At 37.2% G+C, this 23425-nt stretch overlaps 1 protein-coding gene across 1 annotated transcript in view; it reads left to right on the forward strand.

Moving 5' to 3' along the window:
* The window catches only part of MIPEP (mitochondrial intermediate peptidase), a 59275-nt gene extending 37499 nt beyond the window's left edge, over positions 1 to 21776 (forward strand). The window contains exons 15-19 of the mRNA XM_070943902.1: positions 2653 to 2727; positions 6944 to 7063; positions 14901 to 15022; positions 16903 to 16976; positions 21569 to 21776. Coding sequence (XP_070800003.1) covers positions 2653 to 2727; positions 6944 to 7063; positions 14901 to 15022; positions 16903 to 16976; positions 21569 to 21666 — 489 coding nt within the window. The 3' untranslated portion in view covers positions 21667 to 21776. The remainder of the gene's footprint in view (positions 1 to 2652; positions 2728 to 6943; positions 7064 to 14900; positions 15023 to 16902; positions 16977 to 21568) is intronic.
* Positions 21777 to 23425: the final 1649 nt, after the last annotated feature.

Here is a 23425-nt window from a genome sequence, read left to right on the forward strand (position 1 = left end):
TGTGTGTGGTCTGACATTGAAGTCTGTGTTTTTTTTGAGTATGTTTATGTTCTTTACAGTTTGGAGGGGAGAAGAGAGTTATTTTTCTAGTTAAAAAATCTGACCCTAATCAAAGGATCCATATCTGGGGAATAAGTCCCAGAATAGCTGCATTACTACTGTATGGAACAAATGTGTATTGGTTAAATGGTGCTATAGAAAATTACAGTGTTGCTTATTTAATGCTCCTAAATTTTTATAATTATATGACTGTTTTTGGATGAGAAAATTATAATCTTGCCTGAATGACTACTATGTGAAATAGCCTTTAAGTTTAGGAATGTTTCTTATCTATTTTTCACTTCCAGGATCTCCAGTATTAGTTATTTGTGTGTGTGTTGAATAGCTTTTATGCAGCTGATTTGTTTTATTCACCAGTATGGTCTCTAGAGATAGACGTAAGTACTAGTTTTTCCAGATATAATAAATGGTATAGATTTTAGTATATTGGGCAGAGGTGGGTTTCATCAAGTTCTGACCAGTTCTGGAGAACCGGTAGCGGAAATTTTGAGTAATTCGGAGAACTGGTAGTAAAAATTCAGACTGGCCCTGCCCCCATCAATTCTCTGCCTCCCAAGTCTCAGCTGATTGGAAGGAAATGGGAATTTTGCAATAACCTTCTCCTGGATTGGGGTGGGAATGGAGATTTGACAATATCCTTCCCCTGCAGTGAGGTGGGAATGGAGATTTGACAGTATCCTTCCCTTGCCACGCCCACTAAGCCAAGCCATGGCCACCAAGCCACGCCCATAGAACCGGTAGTAAAAAAATTTGAAACCCACCACTGATATTGGTGTGCGTGTGTGTTTGTGTTTATGTGCATGCACCTTTAAGTCACTGGCAACTTTCTGGATTAGTCACTGCAGTTATTTTTGCAACTGTGGAGTCCTTGATGCTCTCTGAATTTGGTTGTTTGTTGCAGGCATTTCATTACCCAATTAGGTAGCGTTATCATTGCAAATGAGTGTAGGGTTTTGCTCCTTGTTTACATACAAGTGGCTTGCCAAGTTTCCTGGCAGTTTCCTCCTTGATGGTTCCTTGATTTCTGCCTAGTAGTTTGTCTGGTATGGATCCCTGCTTATCTGAATTCTGGAAGGGATATATTTTAGTCTTTTTGTTTCCTTCCGGGTTTTTTATTGTCTTTTGAATGGTATGTAAAGGTAAGTATCTCTAGGTGTCTAATAATGACTGATATGTCTGAATGCCAGGTTTCCTGGAATTCACTAATATTTTTTATTTGGCTTGCTCTAAGATGCAAGTAGTTTCCCAGTTGAAACTGATTTTGAATCTGTCCGCGTGTAATGACATTAAGGAGTTTTTGCCATGTTTTCTCTGCTAGTCTTCTAGCTGTCCTGTCCTCCACTGCGTGTTGTAGATGACCCTTGGTTTTTCTGGCATTGTATTTGGAAGTCGCTTGTCATTATCATAGGACTGAAAGAGTTGCCCAGCTGGTTTTGTGCCAAAGGTGGGGCTAGAATTCACCGTCTACCAATTTCTAGCTTGATGCCTTAACCATTACACCAGATCTGCTCTCTGCAGTGTATTGTGTATATTTCAGATGTAAAGTTTGTGGTATGACTGAAGATTTACCAAGGCATTTTAGAAGCTAAGAAAACCTTTCCGTTTATTAGGCAGGATTATATGGGCTAAGAAGTAGCAGGCTACACCTGGAAAATGTAGCCCTCTGTTGAGCTTTAAGTTTAAAATTGTTGGCAAGGCAGTTCAAATCATTAAAAAAACACAACCTATAGATAGCCAAAAAATTAAATCAGTACTTTAAATTTTACATTAAATTAAGATATAAAGTCCAAACCCCAATTTTATGTGTTATGATTCCCTGCATAAGATTGTAATCCAAGAATGGTTTCCAATTACAATTAAAACGGGTGAAATCCGGCAGGTTCTGACAGATTCTGGAGAACCGGTAGCGGAAATTTTGAGCAGTTCGGAGAACCGGCAAATACCACCTCTGGCTGGCCCTAGAGTGGGGTAGGAATGGAGACTTTGCAATATCCTTCCCCTGCCACACCCACCAAGCCACTCCCACAGAACCGGTAGTTAAAAAATTTGGATTTCACCACTGAATTAAAACCTGTATCAAACTTACTTTTTAAATGCAGTTATTCTATTTTATTCTAGACATTGAAACATGCCTCCACAATTTAGCCAGTCATTTTTCCAACGAAGACATCATTTTTCCTCAATAAAAGGCATCAGGATCTTTGCAGACATTAACATGCACAATGCCAATTTATATATTTTGAAAAGATACGAGTTAGTGAAATTTAATAAGAATATCTCAGGTTGCAATGCAACCCTAACTTTTAGAATGTATTTGTTTTGGATCTTTTTTTGGTTTTCTGTTCTCCACGGCTTTTGGCTCTGTTTCCACTTGTCCTAATATACTTCTCTTTCAGTAATAAGAATGTAACAAGGTCAAGCTAAACTAAGCATCTCTTCATAAAGGACAGTTAGAAACCCAGACGTTGTTCCTTCTTAGCTTAAGGATATTGTGCAAACCTACCTTTATTACCATTTTTGTTTTGTTTTGTTAATCGTAGATAAAAATTGTTTGAAATATGTCCTCTTTTTCTTCTCTTTTTCTGTTAAAAGCCACTGCCTAAAAACATGGTGTCAAGACTCTGTGAATCTAAAAAAGTATGTGCTGCCGCTGATATGCAACTTCAGGTATGTTAATTGGTTCAAAGTGAATTTAAATATATTTTGAAATTGTAACAAAGCTTAGATTAGTACACTAGTCTTAAATTGTAAGATGTAAATGATTAATGTAGAGCAGGGATGTCAAACTCGATTTCATTGAGGGCTGCATCAAAGTTGTGTTTGACCTCGGGGGGCTGGGATAGGTGTGGCCAAGGGCACATGGCCAGCTCGACATCACTCATGTCAGGGGTGCCCGTGGTGGCCTGAGCACTTTGCCAGTGAAAACGGAGCGGCCCTCCTGAGCTCAGTTTTCGCTGGCTGAAAGTTGCAGGGGGCCGTTGGAGCTGAAAACAGAGCTCGGGATGGCCGCACATTTTTGCTGTCAGAGGCACTACAGGCCGGTCCTTCGCTGTTTCCAGGACAGCCCAGTAGGCCAGATCTAAGTACCTTGCGGACCAGATCCTACCCGTGGGCTTTGAGTTTGACACCCCTGATGAGTCTGTGCAACATCTTAACAACACTGGAGTATTAAGAAACATCTTATTTTAACATTGTCTATGATTTTAATGTATCTATTTCTGTCTGTCTTTCTGTCTGTCTGTCTGTCTGTCTGTCTGTCTGTCTGTCTGTCTGTCTCTATCTATCTATCTATCTATCTATCTATCTATCTATTTATTTATCTATCTATCATCTTTGCTTAAAGCTACTAATCTGTTACACCCCCTTAAGGACAAACTGGGTGCAAGAGTTGGCCTGTCTCTCTATATCTCTCTTAATTAAGAGCCTGTAGTACAGTGGACTAAAGCACTGTTATTAACATCTGCTGCTTGCAATTACTGCAAGTTCAAATCTCACCAGGCTCAAGGTTGATTCAGCCTTCCATCCTTTCAAAGGTAGGTGAAATGAGGACCCAGATTGTGGGGGCAATAAGCTGACTTTGTATAAATATACAAAAGTATGAAGGCTATTGCTTAACGCATTGTAAGCCGCACTGAGTCTCCGGAGAAGGGCGGCATATAAATTAAAGCAAAAAAAAAAAAATTCACCACATAATAGATGACACATTCTGAGTAAAGTGTTTGGTTGCTTATGAGAAATTGCAGCAGACACTTTGATCAAATAATAAGGCCAATAGTATATCACTTTACTGAAGTGTCTTTGTATATATATATAAAAATCTCCCTTAATTCAAAATAGGCTGTAAATTCAAATCCCACTTTAGGAATGAAAGCCAGCTGGGTGAATTTGGGCCAGTTGGTCTCTCTCTGCCCAATTCCCGTCACAGGGTGGTTGTTGTGGGGAAAATAGGAGGAGGTAGGCATACTGGCTATGTTCCTTGAATTATTTGTAAAAGTAATAAAGGTAAGATACAAATAAATAAGCATATAGCACATTGACACTTCATTTGTTTGCCCCTTAAGTAAAATGTCTTGAAAACCACTAGTTTACAACAACATTATTATTATTATTATTATTATTATTATTATTATTATTATTATTATTATTATTATTATTGCTTTAATTAATATGCCGCCCTTCTCCGGAGACTCAGGGCGGCTTACAATGCGTTAAGCAATAGCCTTCATACTTTTGTATATTTATACAAAGTCAGCTTATTGCCCCCCACAATCTGGGTCTTCAATTTACCTACCTTAGAAAGGATGGAAGGCTGAGTAAACCTTGAGCCTGGTGAGATTTGAACTTGCAGTAATTGCAAGCAGCAGATGTTAATAACAGTGCTTTAGTCCACTGTACTATAGGCTCTTGTAATAAGACATAATCCGCTAAGGAGAGGAAACAGGGATTGTTTACATTGCAGGAGAGAATTTAGATGGTTTGTTAATCTAGCTTTGTTGTTTTACAAAATTAAAAATTAAACAGGACTGATATAATCCTTTAGAAATGTTTACATTTTATTTATTTGTTTGTGCATTTATAACAAATTACAGGTGTCATCAAATATTGTTTTATGAAAATACTTTGTATTCTGAAATAATGAAAAAAATAGGTTAATTTTTGAGGAGATTAAGCAATAAAAATTATTACAAGTTCAGTAGAGATGGAAATCATCTCAAAATAACTCCCCTTTTCACTTGTTCAGTATAACTAAATGTAATACTAATTGGTGAAAAAAATATATATGCAATGTTGAGAGTGGGGAGAATGCATGATTTATTAGCTATCACATAATCCACATTTCAGTCACTTCATCCAGTATTGATTGAAAACCAACCCATCTAACTCATTAACACACTAGTGGTGGTTGTTTGGATTAACTTCACTCAAGTAATCTCTTTGGAGGTCCATTATGTTTCAGTGACTATTCAGTTTGCTTCAGGTAATTAGGTTGATGACAACATGAAATGATTCTTATTTTTGTGAGCAACTTTAAAGAAGCATTAACTTCAAAGGAGAGGAAGGGCTCTTGCTCAAATTTGCAAATGTTCCCAAAGCTCTGCCTTTAGAAAACCTCTGACAGAGTTTAAAGGGTGGGAACAAGCATCTATGCATGGGATGGTGCTTGTTGACCTGAAAAGTGGACCCCACCCTGATGGCTGAAAAATGCGATAATGATGACGACAACAGATTCATAGCATGAATCTGACCAGTCAAGGAACCCATCTATTGTCCTAAAGTCCCAATGAAGATGCTGATTTTTGCTCTTCTAGATAAAAGGTAAAGGTAAAGGTTCCCCTCGCACATATGTGGTAATCATTCCCGACTCTAGGGGGCAGTGCTCATCTCCATTTCAAAGCTGAAAGCTGAAGAGCCAGCACTGTCCGAAGACATCTCTGTGGTCATGTGGCCAGCATGACTAAATGTGAAAGGCGCACGGAAAGCTGTTACCTTCCCACCAAAGGTGGTCCCTATTTTTCTACTTGCATTTTTTACGTGCTTTCGAACAGCCAGGTTGGCAGAAGCTAGGACAAGTAACGGGAGCTCACCCCATTATGCAGCACTAGGGATTCGAACCGTTGAACTGCCGACCTTTCAATCGACAAGCTCAGCGTCATAGCCACTGAGCCACCGCATCCCTCTAGATATGCTGTCTTTAAAATAATCCATTCTGAAAGGAATTGGCCCTTACTTCCTTGAGGACGAGAGTCATAATGGCACAGTCATAAAAACTTTCTTTTGGCAAAGAGACAGTTCTTTCAGCGTAAGCTTTCATTGGAAATTGCAGGATGACTAAGAGTTATGCCTAGGTCATCCACCTCATCCTGCAGAAAACAAGGATAATCTGAAACATATTTGTGGTTACATGCTTGTCCCTTCCAAGCCACTGCAGGATATCAAGTCTTAGATAATTATACTTTTAAATTCTTCGCTATTTCCACTTCATTTCTTTTCCAAATCCATAGTTGGATTGAGGAAATGTAGAATACCAAATTCATGATAAAGGTGCTTAGTTTTTATTTTTATCATCAGAGAAATAATTTCTGGATTAGGCAGATTAGGACTGCTGTTTATTTTTTATATTAAAACTCATACCTATTTCTAGCTGTTTTCTTTTGTTTGTTTTTAATATGGGGATATTTTAAAAGCATACTTGAATCACTCGAATGTATTAAGTTTTGTTTCCCCATCCACAAAAAAAAAAAAAAAAAAAAAAAAAATCAAGAAAGTTCTCAGATACATTTAATAGCCTTCCAGACATTAGGAGCAAAAAATAAAAAGCTGTCCAGCAAAATGACTTGTCCCAGCAAAGGCATGTTATAATGTTCTGCCAACTTTCACAGAGCATGGAGCTAATAATTGGTTACTTAGATTTATTTCAAATATCTGGGTGCAGTTAAATCAGTATTAAACTAAATGTGTGTAACCTGAAGTTTAATCTTAATTTCAGAAATCATTCCATAATTTATTTCAGATATATAAAATAACAGCAGTTTTATTCATCACCCAAACTTCTAATAGGGTAGGATTAGTATACAGTATACTAGTATACAGGCATGCAAACACATACTTTATGCAAAAATATGGTATTTAAAGATCAAACGTACAGTTCTATAGAGGTAGACGGGATTCATCTTGAAAACTTGAATGCCTCAGCAAAATAATTGTAAATGTAAGTTGTTCAATATTATTTTTCCTGAAGAACCAAGAAGTACATTCTACTATAGCTGTATTTTTAAAAATTTTGCTCCAAGTCTGTGTGTGTGTGTGTGTGTGTGCGCGCGTGGGTGTTTGTTGGATCTCTGCATTTGAGTGTAGATATTTATCTATTAATATATTTCTCTAGGTTTTTTATGCTGTCTTGGATCAAATATACCATGGGAAACATCCTTTAAAAAAGTCAACCACAGAGATTTTAAAGGAAACACAAGAGAAATTTTATGGATTGCCATATGTTCCTGACACTGTGAGTAGCAATATCTCATAAAATTAAGAAAATAAAGGTTAGCGATTATCATCTTCATGTTAACTGCATAAAGTTATTTTCTTTTACTGACATATTCAACATCCTATTAAGTAAGTATTTTGTAATGATTTCTTAATGAGTATGTTTTCCTAAAATTCTCATAATTAGGATTTCAAGAACTGCCTGACTTCTCCCATTCTGCGGTTTTACTTTTAGTGCATTCCGATTAAGTAAATTCCTATCAAAGTTAATGGGAACCACTTGGGATGCTACAGACATTTCAAGGAGGGGGAACACAGGATGCATGTTATTCTCTTTCATTTCCTTTTTTCCAGTCATTATTTTCTGCATTTTAATGTACACTTCATAGAATATCCAAAGGGATATACTCTGACATACATCAATGAGAGAACTTTTAGAAAGTTACGTGTAATCTTGTAGGAGGGGTGGGGGTTGAGTTGTTAATGTTTTATAGAAAGCAGGTGGGGTATTTTAGAATCAAATACACATTGTTGCCAATTCAGTTTACAGAAACAGAAATTCCAAAAAAATGCATTTTTTTGAATCAGTTTTGAAAATAACACTAAGTTTTGGAATGCTTCTAATTTACTGCTTTGGTTAAGCATGTTCACTTTAAACAGGGTCATTTTAAAATACAGGGTAAAACCAGCTTGAAGAAGCTGAGTGTAGGAAGAAAAATAATGAAGTGACTATGGGATAAGCCTCTTTGTGGGATGTTCTGTAAAAACTCTGTGGTGGCTGCTTTATAGGTGTCATTTCATACATTTAACATTAATTTCAAAATCCTGATGGCTTCTTCTCAAAGAAGAGCTTTTCATTTCTGCATCCAAACAGGTACATTATAGATAACACCACCATATAGAGAATATTAATACTGCAATCCTGTATTTTCACTATAAGTCACATTGAGTTCAGTAAAGCTTACTCCTGAATAGACACATCTGGCTTTTGTATAGAGAGACCCAGATGTCTCTACTTTTGCCTGCCTTTTGTAAGGCATTGAAGAACTGGATCTTCCCCCAGCATTGGGCCAAGAAGTTACGGGAACCTAATTTATTTGGTTTGATTTGTTACGGATGTATGACCTGCTTCAAGCACAAGATGTTTTCATTGTTATTAGTGTTTAAACTTTTTAAAACTTGGTATTTATTATTTCAAGTTACATGACTGTCCATCTCAAACGCATATCTCTGGTTAACATTCTTAAAAATATTAAAGTATAGAAAGCAGAAAACAACACAGCAGCCATTAAATTAGCATAGCAATAGTAGTAGAACTAAAGTAGTAGAACTATATACCACTTCATAGTACTTTACAGCCCTCTCTAATTAGTTTACAGAGTCAACATATTGCCCCCAACAATCTGGGTTCTCGTTTTACTGACCTCAGAAGGATGGAAGGATGGATCAACTTGAGCCGGTCAGGATCAAACTGCTGGCAGTTGGTAGAATTAGCCTGCAATACTGCATTCTAACCATTGTGCCACTACCACATAGCATAGATAGTATATGGGCCAGCTCCCAGCTCCTGAGTCCCAAGTGGGTGATTTTTGTTAGCTGCCCAGAGTCACATGGCAAGTGGGTAGACTACTGAATTAACAAAATTCAAGTTTCATTGAGGTCTAATGGACATACTGGTAACTAGTCTCACTAGCAGTAAAGAGTCTCAAATCCCAACAACTCTTGTTATGTCAATCCTGTGCTCCATAATAACTGGCATATTTTGGTATTCAAGACCCATATGGTATCTTTCTAATAACACCTAAGTGCTTAACTGCATGTGAAATTCCTTTCCTCTTCTCCAATATAAACCACTACAAAAATATTTATGTCTCTTGTCCTACTTGGTTTATTTATGAGTTGCTAATAAAAGCAGAGAAGCGTTATAAATGGAAACCTTTAATCTCTTTCTTGACTCATTTTTCAAAATGTCATGGGTCTTTTAAAGTCTTCTTTTAGAGTTCTATTTTTGAACTCCATCTATTATTTTTATATATGATTTTAAGTTATAATTCCCTATACCTGAGATTGAGTCTTACAGTGAAATTTATTTTTGAGTAACCATAGTTTTGCATTATTAAAAGGCAATAATGTTAATGAGCAAAGTAGAAGTATGTCTAAAGAGCACTGAGTATAACATTACTTTAAATCAAATCAACAAATACGTGATAAATCAATGTGACCATAGAACTTTGTTCACTATTATATGTCCTGAAGATAAATATTTCTTTCATCCTCATGTTATTACATGTTCTTTTTGTTACTCTGCATAATCTAATTTTAAAAACTAGATTTCAAAAGTCACAGTTATCACAAAGAATTGCTTATTAACATCAGGTCCAAAAAAAACCCCAATGTCAGACTTGTAACTACACAGAAAGAACACTTAGATAATTTCTAATGCCAGGGTTCACAAGGCTTTCATAAAATTAGAAGAATGACTTGCAACAGGCCATTTTGTTTTCTAGATCACAAAATGCCAGTGTTTTATTCAGTAGTTAAAATGTGTTTCCTTCTTTATCATGTATACAAGCGAAAGTGATGGAGTTAGAAGCAGTGATTGTAGTTTGGAATCTGTTGAGCATAAAGAAAATTGAGATTTAGGGCCTCAAATGTTAATTTCATATTAACATCTTAAAAGCCCATTTTAATCTTCAAAGTCTTAATTCTCTTTGGAAATAATCCTGAGCCTTCTACAATTTTTTTTTTTGTAATTTGTCTTGCTTTTATATCCTATGCCTTGGTTCACTTCCCCAAAGCATTTATCTGTAATGTGATTCGTCTCATTTGTTCCAGTTTTTTGCAAAATAGCTTATATGACTTACTTGGAGTTTGAAAAATGCTACCCATGTTTCCCTGAAAATAAGACCCTGTCTTATTTTTTTTGCCATTAAAAAAAAAAGCACCAGGTCTTATTTTCGGGGGGGGGGATGTCCACTGACTCACCTCACTTGTGAGTGTTGCCCACGGCTTCCTTTTAGCTGTCAGAGGCCTTCAGGAACTTCTTTGACTTTGGATAGTTGCAGCCAGACCTTGCACACCTTGGCCCATTTCTTCTGCAGTCAGCAAGGCTTTATTAAAGGCCTCTGCAGCCGATAACAGAGCTCCGGATTGATCTAGTTAGCACTAGACTAACAAAATAGCAAATCAATCATACTGTTTCTTATCCAAAAGAAAACTTCATATTTGTGTGAAGATTTGTTTGTCTTTATATTTAAAAGGACTCTCTTTTATTTTAGTTGCTACAGACATCTTTTATAAATATGAATTTGGTGAAAATATTAATAATGTCTTACTGTTCTCTTAGCATTAAAACATATATGCTTCTCTTGCTATTTTAAATGATGAGACACATTTAATAACTGCATGAAGTTAAAAGTATTTTAATTATTTTTTTTTAATTTGTATGCTGTCTAAATCCTAACAACTACTTTTGAGCAGTTCAAAAGTAAAATTTCAGCCCCAATAATCTAATCTAGTTATGTAGGTAACAAAATCAGCAGGTTTTTGTTATCTTTGACAAATTAATTCAATGGAATACATTATTTTATCGTCTTACATTTTTATAGATGCACTTTCATTAAAAAAAACTAAAACTTCTATAGAGCTTTTCTAAGACAGAGTCATATTATGTTTTAGAGGGCCATAAATAGAAGTACTTTATATTATTTTGGAGCTGGAAAAGGTGTGAAAGAAGGTAATTCAAATAATCAAGTGGCCATAACACCTTACCTATAAGAATGGGACCTAGAATGATTGGAACTTTTTAGTTTGGAAAAAAGGAACTGAACATTAACATATTCAAGATGTTAGAACAGACAAAACAAACTATTTCTTCATGCAGTGCAGGATTAGCCTGTGGAATTCATTAACTCAATATATGGTAATGATCACTAACTTGGATAAGTTTAAAAGGGGATTGGCTAAAATTATGGAGGATGGGGAAGAGCAATTAGTCTTAAAGAGTTAACTCTACTGGGTTAGAAGCAGGATCTCTCCTCCATCTCAGAGTCTCAGAGGCATATAGTAACTTTCCTATAGAATACTTCATTGGCCAAGTGTGGTAGTCACACAAGGAATTTGTCTTCGATGTGTAAGCTCTCACATGCAAAACAACAAAGTAATAATAATATCAAAGTAATAATCATAGTAATAATAATGCCAATAAGGGAAGGTAGAGGAACAGATGTGAAAGATAAAAGTAATAGAGCCATACTGCATGGGTAAATATTCTTAGACATAAGGCATCTCAGAGACATGTAGTAAGGCACTGAAAAAAAAAATTGCATGCAGAAATTCTTAGCCTAATCTAGCTTTATGTTCTTATATTGTTTTTGTTTTAAAATTGTCCTTGTTCATAACACTTTAGATCAGGGGGCCCCAACCTGTGGGCCACGGCCCACTATCAGGCCGTGGTCTAATCACCAGGTCGTGTGAGTGGCCAGCCAGTGCGTGCATATCTGTGCACATGCACGGCCCCACTTGATAAGAGAATGGTCTACTCTTGTATTCTTGGAAGATTAAGACAAAATAAAAGGAATTTATTAATCTGCCAGGTTGAGCTTTGTCTAGTCAGTTTACTTGGGATGAAGGCAAGTCTCAATTTGAGCAGAGGTTCACTGCTCTATGGTTGTTCTCAAGCAAGAGTGTCTTCCTCAAAGAGGAACATTTGAAAACCACTTGTTTGGAAGATCAAAATAATTCATTATCAGGCTCCAAAGTTGTAAAAAATAGTATACTTTCACAATTTTGTTAGTCTATTTGAGAAATAATTCAGAACCCCAGTTCTGTTCAAACAATACAGCAAACATTAAACCTTCTCCTCTATTGAAACATTAAACCCTCAGGTGAAAAAGATTATTGTAGATCAAAACTTTAAAAAAAACCCTTACATACTGTACTCTGTTGCTTAATTTTAAATCTGCTGTGTGTTTTGTATTATGGGAAAAGAGACTAGGTAAAGTGGGGGGGGGGGGGTATACATGCTGCTGCCAAAATATTTTTGCTCTAGATGTAGAATAATCTAAGTTGAAGCTGAAAATATTATCAGACACTGGTTCAGGAAAGTTACTTGAGGAGGAAAAAAAATGTTGATTTTAATTTGAAAGCTAAAATATGCTTTTTGTTTAATGTCTTCTTTTTATGTTGCATGCAGCCTGCAAGCAATTATAGAAAGAATAGTTGTTTGTTGGTAGAACATAAGGAATACTTTATTTTAGAAGAGCAAGCATTTTATAAAAACAAGACCAGTGACTATTTGAGAAAAATGGTAGAGTTTTATCACGGGATAGAGTTGTGCTAGTTTATTTGGAAACTATTGAGAGCAAGTTCCAAATAATAGGATGGTGCAGCATTCCATCTAAGTAACAAGATTTTGATTAACCGTTTTTCTATTTTACAAAAAGAAAAGCTGATTAATTAGCTAGTATTAATGCATATGATAGGTGTGTACAGGTTGTCCTTAACTTACAACCACAATTGAGTCCAAAATTTATGTTGCTAAGTGAAACATTTGTTAAATGAGTTTGCCCCATTTTACGGCCTTTCTTGCCACAATTGTTAAGTGAATCATTGCAGTTGTTAAGTTAGTTACACAGTTGTTAAGTGAATCTGGCTTCTCTATTGACTTTGCTTGTCAGAAAGTTGCCAAAGGTGATCACATGACACGTTATAAATAAGAACCAATTGCCAAGCATCTGAATTTTGATCACATGACATGGGGATGGTCATAAGTGTGAAAAACGGTTATAAGTCACTTTTTCAGTGCCATTGAAACTTTGAACGGTCACTAATCGAACTGTTTTAAGTCAAGGACTATCAGTACAGTATATGCACAAATATGCATACAATTTAGTTCTGTTATTAATGCCAATTTAAATTTATCATAAATTATCAGGCATGAAATATGCTGTCAATAGCCAGTAGATTCTGTTTAACAGAAATTAAATCCATTAGTAATCACTAACTTCTGTTTTCATTAGCCAATTAAAAAACTACTTGGACATTATTGGAATTTTTAGGATTATTTCATTATTTCAACCTATATATGTATTTGTATAATATATATAAATCATATTTCTTAGCCACCCCTCTCCCTTGGTTAAATCTACTTTTAACAATTAAGTGTTCCTTTTCCCCCCTATAGCAGTGTTTTTCAATCTTGGCAACATTAAGATGTATGGACTTCAACTCCCAGAATCTCCAGCCAGCTTGAACACACATTTTAAAGTCACCAATGTTGAGAAACATTGCCCTAGAGCCGTGATGGCAAACCTATGGCACGGGTGCCACAGGTGGCACGTGGAGCCATATTGGTGGGCACACGAGTGTTGCCCTAGCTTAGCTCCAGCGCGCATGCGCGCACCAGCCAACTGATTTTCAGGCCTTCCGGTCCCACCAGAAGTTGGGAAACTGGCTGTTTCCGGCCTCCAGGAAGGCCTCCGGGGGGGATGGGGAAGGCTGTTTTTGCCCTCCCCAGGCTCCTAGAAAGCCTCTGGAGCCTGGGGACGGGGAAAAAACGGGCCTACCGGGCCCACCATGCCATCACGTGCCAAAAGCAGGGGGAAGTGGGGGGGGTCACGTGCACATGCACGGGAGGGTGGGGTGCATTGAATTATGGATGTGGGCACACGCACCCACGACCCCCCCCGAAACCCCCACTTTTGGCACGCAACGGCAAAAAGGTTAGCCCTCACTGCCCTAGAGATACCTTACTGGCTTTTTAAACACTGCTCAGAAATGATATTAGCAGTACTTAAAACAGAAACGGAGAATGAATCCATTACAGACAATTAATATTAAAATTAACAGATACACATTTGTACAGGAATGGAAAGATTTCCTTGACAAAGGGACACATTGGCATCCTTCACTCTCAAGAGACTATGGTATCGTGCTCTGGAAAGAGGTCCTAAAACAGCATCTAGTGTGACTAAAAAGGCCAATTTGAGAGTAGCAATCCCTTCCACACTGAGGGCAGATACATTTTGTCCCCTGCCCAGCCCCCAGATTTCACTGGTTCCAGGACTGCCTCTTTGCCTCAGCCTGACGAACAAGTGTCTCTTCAAATTGGAGAAGGCCATGCTACGTCTTTAGCCTTCAAGCTGAACTATCAGAGGTCAAGGTTTCCCAGTTATTAATGTCCATTCCCAGGACCTTTAGGTCCCTTTTGCAGATATCTTTATATCGCAGCTATGGTCTCCCTCTGAGGCGCTTTCCCTGTACTAATGCTCCATACAGGAGATCTTTCAGAATCCGACCATCAGCCATTCTCACGACATGCCCCAGCCAGCGTAGACGTCGCTTGACTAAGGAAGATATGAATTATTAGAATTGTTAGAACTTGTAAGAGAAAGTACTAATTCAGTCCTGGGAAAGAAAAAAGGCATGATTTCATTTGGTATAAGAGGAATTAGAGGAAAACTATGGCAAGATTCTGTTTTTATAACCTACAATGATAAAGTAGAATTTCCATAATCCTTGTGAAGTGTCTTCCCTGACCTGGCCTCCTTTGAAGGGCTGACAATAATTTATTTCCATGTTTGTATTTGGATAAGTGGGAAGATGTTCTTTGAATGGTAGCAAAGATCTACCTCTACTGTAAGTTTTCGGTATTTGCAGCATTCATACGAGATAAAACAAAATGGCATCTCTAACTTGCAAAGTGACTTTTTTTTTAAAAAAAATAATAATAATTAGTTTAAGAATGACTGACATACAGTATGTTCATGTGTGTGAATTATAAATGGTTACTTTAGTTTCAGAGCAAAAATAATTGAGAATTACAATTTCCTTTTTAACTTTGTTTCATGTTACAGGCCTGGCAACTCCGATTCAGCCATCTTGTGGGATATGGTGCTAAATATTATTCCTATCTCATGTCTAGGGCTGTATCATCTATGGTATGGAAGCAGTGCTTTGCACAGGATCCATTCAACAGGTATAAAGTAAAATGCAGACCACTGCACTTTTTTAAAAAAAAAAGAAGTGTTGATTAACCTCCAGGTATCATTGAACTGTTTCATCTATACTGTTCTTCTTCTTTTTTTTGTTACAATATTTTTATCAAACCCAGGAGTAAAGTATTTAGTGCAAGTTGAGTTGAGATCGGGACCTATTGTGGCATTGGTTTATGTAGATGCACAAATGCACTACACCTCTGGATATGGCAGAAATTCAAGAAGAAAAACACTTTGGAACCTCAGCTGGTATATACAGACATATAGGGTGTGATAGGATTCTTCCGCTGCTCAGATCTGCTGAGAAATGAGTTAAACTGAGAGTCTCATTCGTGCTATTTTGAATATCCGGTCCATGGAGATTCTGGAAAGTTTACAAAAAACAATAAATACATATATCCATACAGGTAACCCAGAACCAAAGGAATAAAATACTCTTTAGTTTTTTTATGGAATGCAGGGAAGGAAGGGTCCAAGCATATCTCGTGAAATTATGTGTTCTGAAGAATGGGGCAACCATTGAGAAGATCTGTCACTGCACTGTGCCCAAGTTGGCCTCCTTAAAGTAGGGGACACCCAAGCTTAGTCAGTTCTGTCAAGGTGGGTGCCTGATGCTTCCACCATATTGGATTTTATAATCTTCCAACATTGCTTTTCCTTCTGTTTTTCCTGCTGAAAATAGAAATAGACTTTGTAATTATGCAGCATACAATGGGGACATTGTAGGGACATTGCCTTTACTGTTAAAAGTTAAAAGATTAAGGATTTGTGATAGCCATCAGCAGTTCCCTTACTAAGAAAAGATATCTGGTTTGATAGTAGTCCCTGAGGGGGAAAAAAAACTTGGACTGCTCAGTGACTGCACACTGAATACAAATCAGCAGCATATTGTAGCTGCTAATGAAAGCAAATATAATTTGAAGGTGCATCAATAGAAGTATAATTTCCAAAAGCATGAGAAGTAATAGTTCTACTATATTCTTTAATGATCAGGATACAGCTTAAATCTGATGTTCAGTTCTGAGTAATATACTTTAAGAAGAGTTCAAACAAGCTGGAACCATATTCAGAGGAAGCAACAAGGATGATCAGAGAATTAGGAAGTGAAGCTTCCAAGGAGGATTGAAGGATATGGATATATTTAGACGAGTAATGAGAAGGATGTCATATAGAAGGTGGTCAGGACCTCTTCTTCAACTTCCAGAGTCTGAGATATAGTATAATGTATTTAAATTGCAGAAAAGCAGATTAGAAAAAACTTCTGAACAGTAAGAGCAGTTCAAGAGTGGAAACAAACTCCCAGAGAATTAATGGAGGTTTCTCAGCCACCTGAGATATTTTGCTCTGGATTCCTGTATGGAGCAGGAGACTGCACTCAGTGGCCTTTCCCATATGACTATATCATTTTATCCTTAGTACAGTACATACACTTAACCTTTCCAGATAACATGTTGGTTCACATACAGACACTTCCCATGTCAAGTTCCATGTGTGAGCTATCCACTCCTCATTTAAACCCATGGGTCCAGAGTGAGCGATCTGTGATGCTTCCATTCTTTAATACAATTGCCATCAGTTACAATCAGCATGTCAAATGGTCAGGAGCTACCATTTGTCTTCATTAATTTCCTCTGGATGTTTCCAGGGCACCACTAATTTGTTGTAATTTGCCTACTGTGCTCTAGTATAAATTTATTTATTGAGTGCTTTTCTGGAATGGAGTATAAGAGATGTAAAATCTAAATAATTAGATACTTGGTTTCTTGCTAGTTTAGTGAGGAACTTGGAGAGAGGTATGACAGGAAGCTGAACTGGTTGTGATTGCAGATAATTGGAACCATAATGCTCTCTCTTCCTTCAGAGCAATGGGTGAACGTTATCGGAAAGAAATGCTGGCACATGGTGGTGGCAAAGAACCGGTGCTCATGGTTCAAGGTAATATAAATATTGTTACCCTTTTATTGCGTTTCCTCAATATATATTTAGGAATGACCATGGTTTGTAATTTAGCATGATTTCAATTGTTGTCAGCATTTCAACCTGCATTTACTCTAGTGCTGACATAAGAAGGAGAAGAGGGGGCAGCTGGCAAGAGGATGCTTGACATTTCACCTACTTATTTTCCTTGAAGATAATATCCCCTAGGAGATGAGATTGGAGGGGGGACATTCCTGGGAGCTTAAGTAGTAGATATGGGGAGAGTGATTTGGAAGAAGGCCAATGAAAAGCAGAGAATTGGGGAATGGAAAGGGAAGGTTTGGGGTCAGGAAGTCAGAGTTGGCTACGCCACGATCGGGGACAGGTTGTCGTGCTTAATAAAATAAAGATTTCTTCAAAGACTATCTGTTTGGAAATGCAATTTATTTTATTTGAGACGACATCGAAACCTGACAATTGTACTTTTTAAAAAAAAACCTTATGAAAATTTGCTTTTTAAAAATGCTCTAGCCATCAATTCTTATTCTCCAGGGACAATCTATCCCTTTTAGAAACCACAGAATGAGATGGCTTCAGTTACCGTTATTTAGGGATAGCATATGGTAGTCTTCCAGCATCATTCTCATTTTTCTCGTTTTTTCTAATGTTGTAATGCCATAGCAATAATAATAGCACTTAGACTTATATACCGCTTCACAGTGCTTTTACAACTCTCTCTAAGCAGTTTACAGAGTCAGCATATTGCCCCAGCATATCAGGGTCCTCATTTTACCGACCTCGGAAGGGTGGAAGACTGAATCAACCTTGAGCCACTCAAGAATTGAACTCCTGGAGTGAGGGTGAATTAGCCCTGCAATACTGCAGCACCACGGCTCTATGGTTGTTGGTTATTTCCCCCTTCCTTATCAAGAGCAGGGACTTAATGTCTTTTACCCCAGTGAAGCCAGGATGAGGGATATAAATTCAGAAATAAAATTAAAAAATGGCTAGTTGTTGAGCACAGCTCTTTACTTCTATACTCTATACTCAATTGCTGGTAGATATTTTGATACTCGCAATGTTACCTACTAAGTACAGGTTAGTTCAGTTTACTTAAAAGGTATATTTAGAAGATGTAATGGATATTTTACCTTTGCCATTAAGCATCAGTAAGTAGTAACTTAGTCATAATAGTGGGACCAGCATAATTACAAAATTTCCAAATAATAGGATAGCCACCTTTTACTGCAATGTTTAATAAATGAAGTTTATTAATAAATGAAGTTTAAAATGTCTGGCTACATTTTATTTTGTGGTTTGTTTTTTAACTTGCATTATTTATCCTTTAAAACATCTTCAGGATGTTATAGGCTTTATTGTTACCATTAGCAAGGTGTGTATTTCGCTTAATTAAACTTGTGTTTCACCAAAACTTTAGCAAGAACTCCTCTATTATAAACTTCCAAGTTGCATTGAGATCTTCTCTCAGTGTTTCTTGTTTCTTTTTGGGAGCACTATTGTACACACAAAAATGCATATTGAAGCTAGTTGACTCTTGTAGATACATATTAAAGGCTTCAGTGGAAGATTTCAGTTTGGCTAAAAGCATTCCGTAGTATTACTAGAAGGAGAAGAAGAATTGGCGAAAGAAAACCAAATGTCCGAGGCATGTTGAGCGATTTACTAGGTACTACTACTCTAAATTGTGTACTAAAATTATATTTATGTTGGCAGTTCTAAAGGGATGATTCACATCAGAGAGAAGCAGTGTTTTTGTAAAGTTTGTTTCTCTAATGTTAAACAATATCAGAATTTTCCTAATGTAACTTTTAAAAATGTTAATGACACAAGAAAGGCGTGTGTGTGTGTGTGTGTGTGTGTGTGTGTGTGTGTGTTAGGCTGTGTCTTTTCCTTCTATATATAAAAGAGCAGATGTTCTGAATCACCATTGATTGTTTAAACTACAAAGACCAGTGCATCGTTTCCCAGCATTCTCAGCTAAAAAAAAAAGCAGAGAAGCAATTTAAATGACAGTTTAACTTAAGTTGCAGTTGGAAAATACCATCTCTGGATGCAACAAAATTTAAGAATATTCTATAAACTATTGAAGGAGGCTGTTTGACTTTTTTCTTAGTGTTAAGTGATATGTATTAGCCATAGGTGCAGTGACAAAATGCATGCCTCGATGCAAATTATGCCTCTTATCTTACAAATATAAAAGAATGGAGATTGCATCATGAAGTCACTGAGATTAGGACAGACACCGACAGCATTAGCGTGAAGGCTGTTTTAAATTAACTCTGCCCACACATTTGGCGTGACTAAGAATGCTTCCAAGCCAGATAGTAATTAATGCAAAGAGAAGAGATGCTACAAGTATTCAGGTTGGCTGTTCTGTTCTGAAAGTGGCTTTGCTGATCCTGCTAGCCTGTTTTGTTTATGGGAAAGCTCTCTTTTCTCCACAGAAGGCAGCCCTGGAAATTCTAAGTTATTTTGTGTATCAAAACCTCATGTCATGAGGGTTTTTGTATCATGTATGACAGGAGTGAAATCCAATTTTTTTCCCTACCGGTTCTGTGGGCATGGCTTGGTGGGGGTGGCAGGGGAAGGATATTGCAAAACCTCCATTCCCACCTCACTCTGGGGCCAGCCAGAGGTGGTATTTGCCAGTTCTCCGAACTACTCAAAATTGCTGCTACTGGTTCTCCAGAACCTGTTAGAACCTGCTGGATTTCACCCCTGATGTATGAGGGAATTTGTTCTGTATGCGGCCTTTGCCGTCCCGACATATGAAACCTTCTGGAACCAGTGAAGAGAAACGTCCCTGAGTGGCAGGCCCATTTCCTGTCTGACTTTTTCTGAGGTGAGGAGGGATGTAGGGACTGGCATGTCTTCATACCAGTTTTGACTCCTTGCAAACACCTGGACTAGTCCCTGCAGTTTTCATGGTAACCTTCCCCGCCAGCTTCAGACAAGCAAAGTCAGCGCGGGAAGCCTTAATGACCGCATGATTCACTTATCAACTGCAGTGATTTGCTTAACAACTGTGGCAAAAAAAAAAAAAAAAGGTCATAAAAGAAGGCAGAACTCACTTAACCGCCTTGCTTAGCATGGAAATTTTGGGCTCAATTGTGGTCGTCAGTTGATGACTATCTATATTGGATCATCGAAGTATCAAGGAGTAAAGTAGCTTTGCTTGAAGTGGAAAATGAGGTAAAGTATTGCAAACTATATATAAATGGCAGGAAACTAGAGCGAGTAGATGAACCTGTGTACTTTGGCGGAATGTTTATGGAAGATGAGAAAGAGATGAAAAAACTGTGTGATGTGCAGATGTTGTAGCAAGGATGTGGGTGGTATATAGTCTGTAGAAAAGAAAGAATGTTTACCAGAAGGAATGAAAATAGCCGTGTATAAGAATGTACTTCTGCCCACTTAGTCATATAGAAGAGTGGAATATGTCAAGACGAACATAAATGTTGAATGCAGTGGGAGGAAGTTTGCATGGAAAAACAAGAACAGAAAGGTTAAGAATGAATTGTTGCTGAAGGAATGTAGATTGAATGCAAAAGTGACTGATGAGCACAAAAGAACTGTTGAGGTGGCTTGTTCACCTAGTGAACATGAATGAGGATTGCAGATTTGTATGGTATTCCTAAAAGTATTCTTTATTGGCACCTTCAATCTAATGTATATTTTTAAGCCCAGAAAAGACATAACTTCTTTTAAAGAACTATTGGCAGGTTTCCACCTGCCCACCAGATTTAGTAGGTAAGGCCTGCTCCATGTCCCGTCCATGAAACAATATCATCTTGTTGGATTTAGGAGTCATGCCTTGTAAGCACGTCTCTGGAAATAATGAACGGCCCTAACGTTCTTAGTTTTTCACAACACAAGATGTTAAAAACCCATCTCTTCCTCCAAACATTTGAACTCTGCTGGTTAATGTTGCCTCAGTATAAATTGGAATTGCTGCTTGTGATTTCAGTCATTTACAATTTGGATTATTTAAATTGTTGTTTTAAACTTCGTATGCTGTCTAGAGCAGAGGTCTCCAACCTTGGCAACATTAAGACTTATGGACTTCAGCTCCCAGAATTCCTCAGCCAGCTTTGCTTGTGGACTTAAACTCCCTCAGCTTTGCTGGCTGAGGGATTCTGGGTTGGAGACCCCCTGCTCTAGAGTTACTACCATGAATAAGCAGTGATAGAAATCGGGAGAGAGGGATGGAGGAATGACATCAAATCCAAAGCCCACTTTCCAGATTTGGATCTGAATACTGCATGTTTCTAGAAAATTGAATTGCAAGATAAATATTTGGAGGAAGAATGAATAGTTCAAGAGGAAGGAAAGTTCTTAACATTTCTTTTGAAAATAATAGATTTAATTCCTTGTTGCTATTTGGGGAATAAAGTGTTAACTGTTGATAATTTGGTATTTCCAATTCAATTCCCTGATTCCAGGTTTCAAGGCAGAAGACCCGGGCAGCTTTGTTAGGGCAATTCACTGTGGTGGGACTTATTCTACTTTCAGTTATGGTTAATTTTTATCAAGTGTTTAGAATCAACATTAGATTCATTCTGAGTTTATCTCCCTTTGATATTTCCTAGGTATGCTACAGAAGCAACCATCAGTGGAAGAGTTTGTGGAAGCCCTTGTATCAGACTTAGATCAAGACTTTGAAACATTCTTTATGGATTCTGAATAACAGAGAAGAATATTCTGGAAGTTTTTGAATGTATTGACAGTGTACATAAAAGATGGCATTTGTAAAAAAAAATGTGTATATCAAATAAATGCTTTACTTGAAAAGTAAAATGGTTTTTTTTTTCTTTATAGAAAGATAAGAACTTAAGCATGTTTGTGCAGCATTCACATATTTGGGATGATTTTTATTTGAATAAATGTATACTAAAATAACTGCTTCAGAAAAAGGAGACCTCAGTACAACAAGCAGGTTACATACATACCCATCACCAACATGCCATGTACAAAGTGGTAGTAAGCAAACGAAAAGAAATATACCTTAATCTAGTTTTATGTAAACACCATTTATCATATCTCACCTTAGCTTTTCATTCTTGATTGTACCATGTTCATATACCACTTTGTATTGGCCTTTTGTTCTTTACATTTCTTGTCATTTTCTTTTTAAGAATTCCATCAACTCTATCCAACCATGACTTTTTTTTTCCCTTCCTCTCACTCTGTTCTCTCTTCTCTCATATATTTGTTTTAGGGTCCAATCCTTGTTCAGCCCTTCTGTATGATTAAATCATCTGAATGTGCTTCTTTCATACTGGTCATCCCCTTTTACGTTCAATCAACATTCATTCTTCTCTTACCACATACATTTCTTTCTGAAGTATCCCGTTCCTGCTACGTTGAACTTCCTGTTATGTTCCTCAACTCAGTGCCACATAACAAAGGGGGTGACTGATTTCCTTTATGCAGCTTTGCACAAACGTTGACTCCTCTGAACCTTTGCATGTCTTAACTTTTCCTCAGTTACTTTGCCATTCATCGCAAGTCTGAAGCACTAACATGAAAGCATTCATAATTCCCAGGTCACCAAAAGACCATGTCTTGAACAAGAAAGATACAATACGATGAAAACACAGGATTTCATCTGGCAGTTTCATGAAGTTTCATCAAGAGGAAGGAAAGACTTATATTTTCTTAACATTTCTTTTGAAAATAGTAGATTTAATTCCTTGTTGCTATTTGGGGAATAAAGTGTTAATTGTTGATAATTTGGCATTTCCAATTCAATTCCCTGATTCTCTGTCCAACTACTAATTAGAAAACAAGGGAAAATAATGCGTTAGATTCAAGGAATGCAAGGGAATAAGTGTTTGTCTCTATGTGTCTGTATTCCTAATGAAACTCTTGCTGCAGAGTACATAAATAAAAGAGTTGCATATATATTTAAATATGCTTAATATTATTTTTCTTTGAAACTGGGTTAGATGCCCAAGATTCAAAATGATTACACCTAAATTGATTAAATCAGGTTGCTGGGCTCAGAAAGCAATTTTGTGTATTTGAAGTTCTCTTTAAGTCTTGCATTTGATTTCACTTACTCTACTCCACAGTATATAGGTCAGGGGATGAAAATGAGAAAAGCAAAGAGGAAATTAACACTGAAGGGCAAATGCACTATTAAAGTATCCGGGAGCAGAAAGCAATATTAAATATTTTGTTTTCCTTGTGAGTTGCAAGCCAGAGGGTCAGTGCTGGCTGGATCACTTTATGCAAGAAGTAGCCGTCTTTTTTTTTTCCTCTGGAGCTTTTCAGTGGCAAGCTCTTGTGAGTGCCCAAGGCACATAATTTTGTTCCTTAAAGCCTTTTCTAAGCTTTACAAGTATGTTTTTATAGTTTGTCACTCAGGGGCTCCTTCCCATTTCCAACAATGTATACCGGGCACTCCTTTTTCAAGCACATTGATGCAGTTCTTCTTTGCCATT

The sequence above is a fragment of the Pituophis catenifer genome, unplaced genomic scaffold (assembly GCF_029215685.1).
Source record: "Pituophis catenifer annectens isolate HBS135680 unplaced genomic scaffold, rPitCat1.0.hap2 SCAF_4, whole genome shotgun sequence".
Lineage (NCBI taxonomy): Eukaryota > Metazoa > Chordata > Lepidosauria > Squamata > Colubridae > Pituophis > Pituophis catenifer.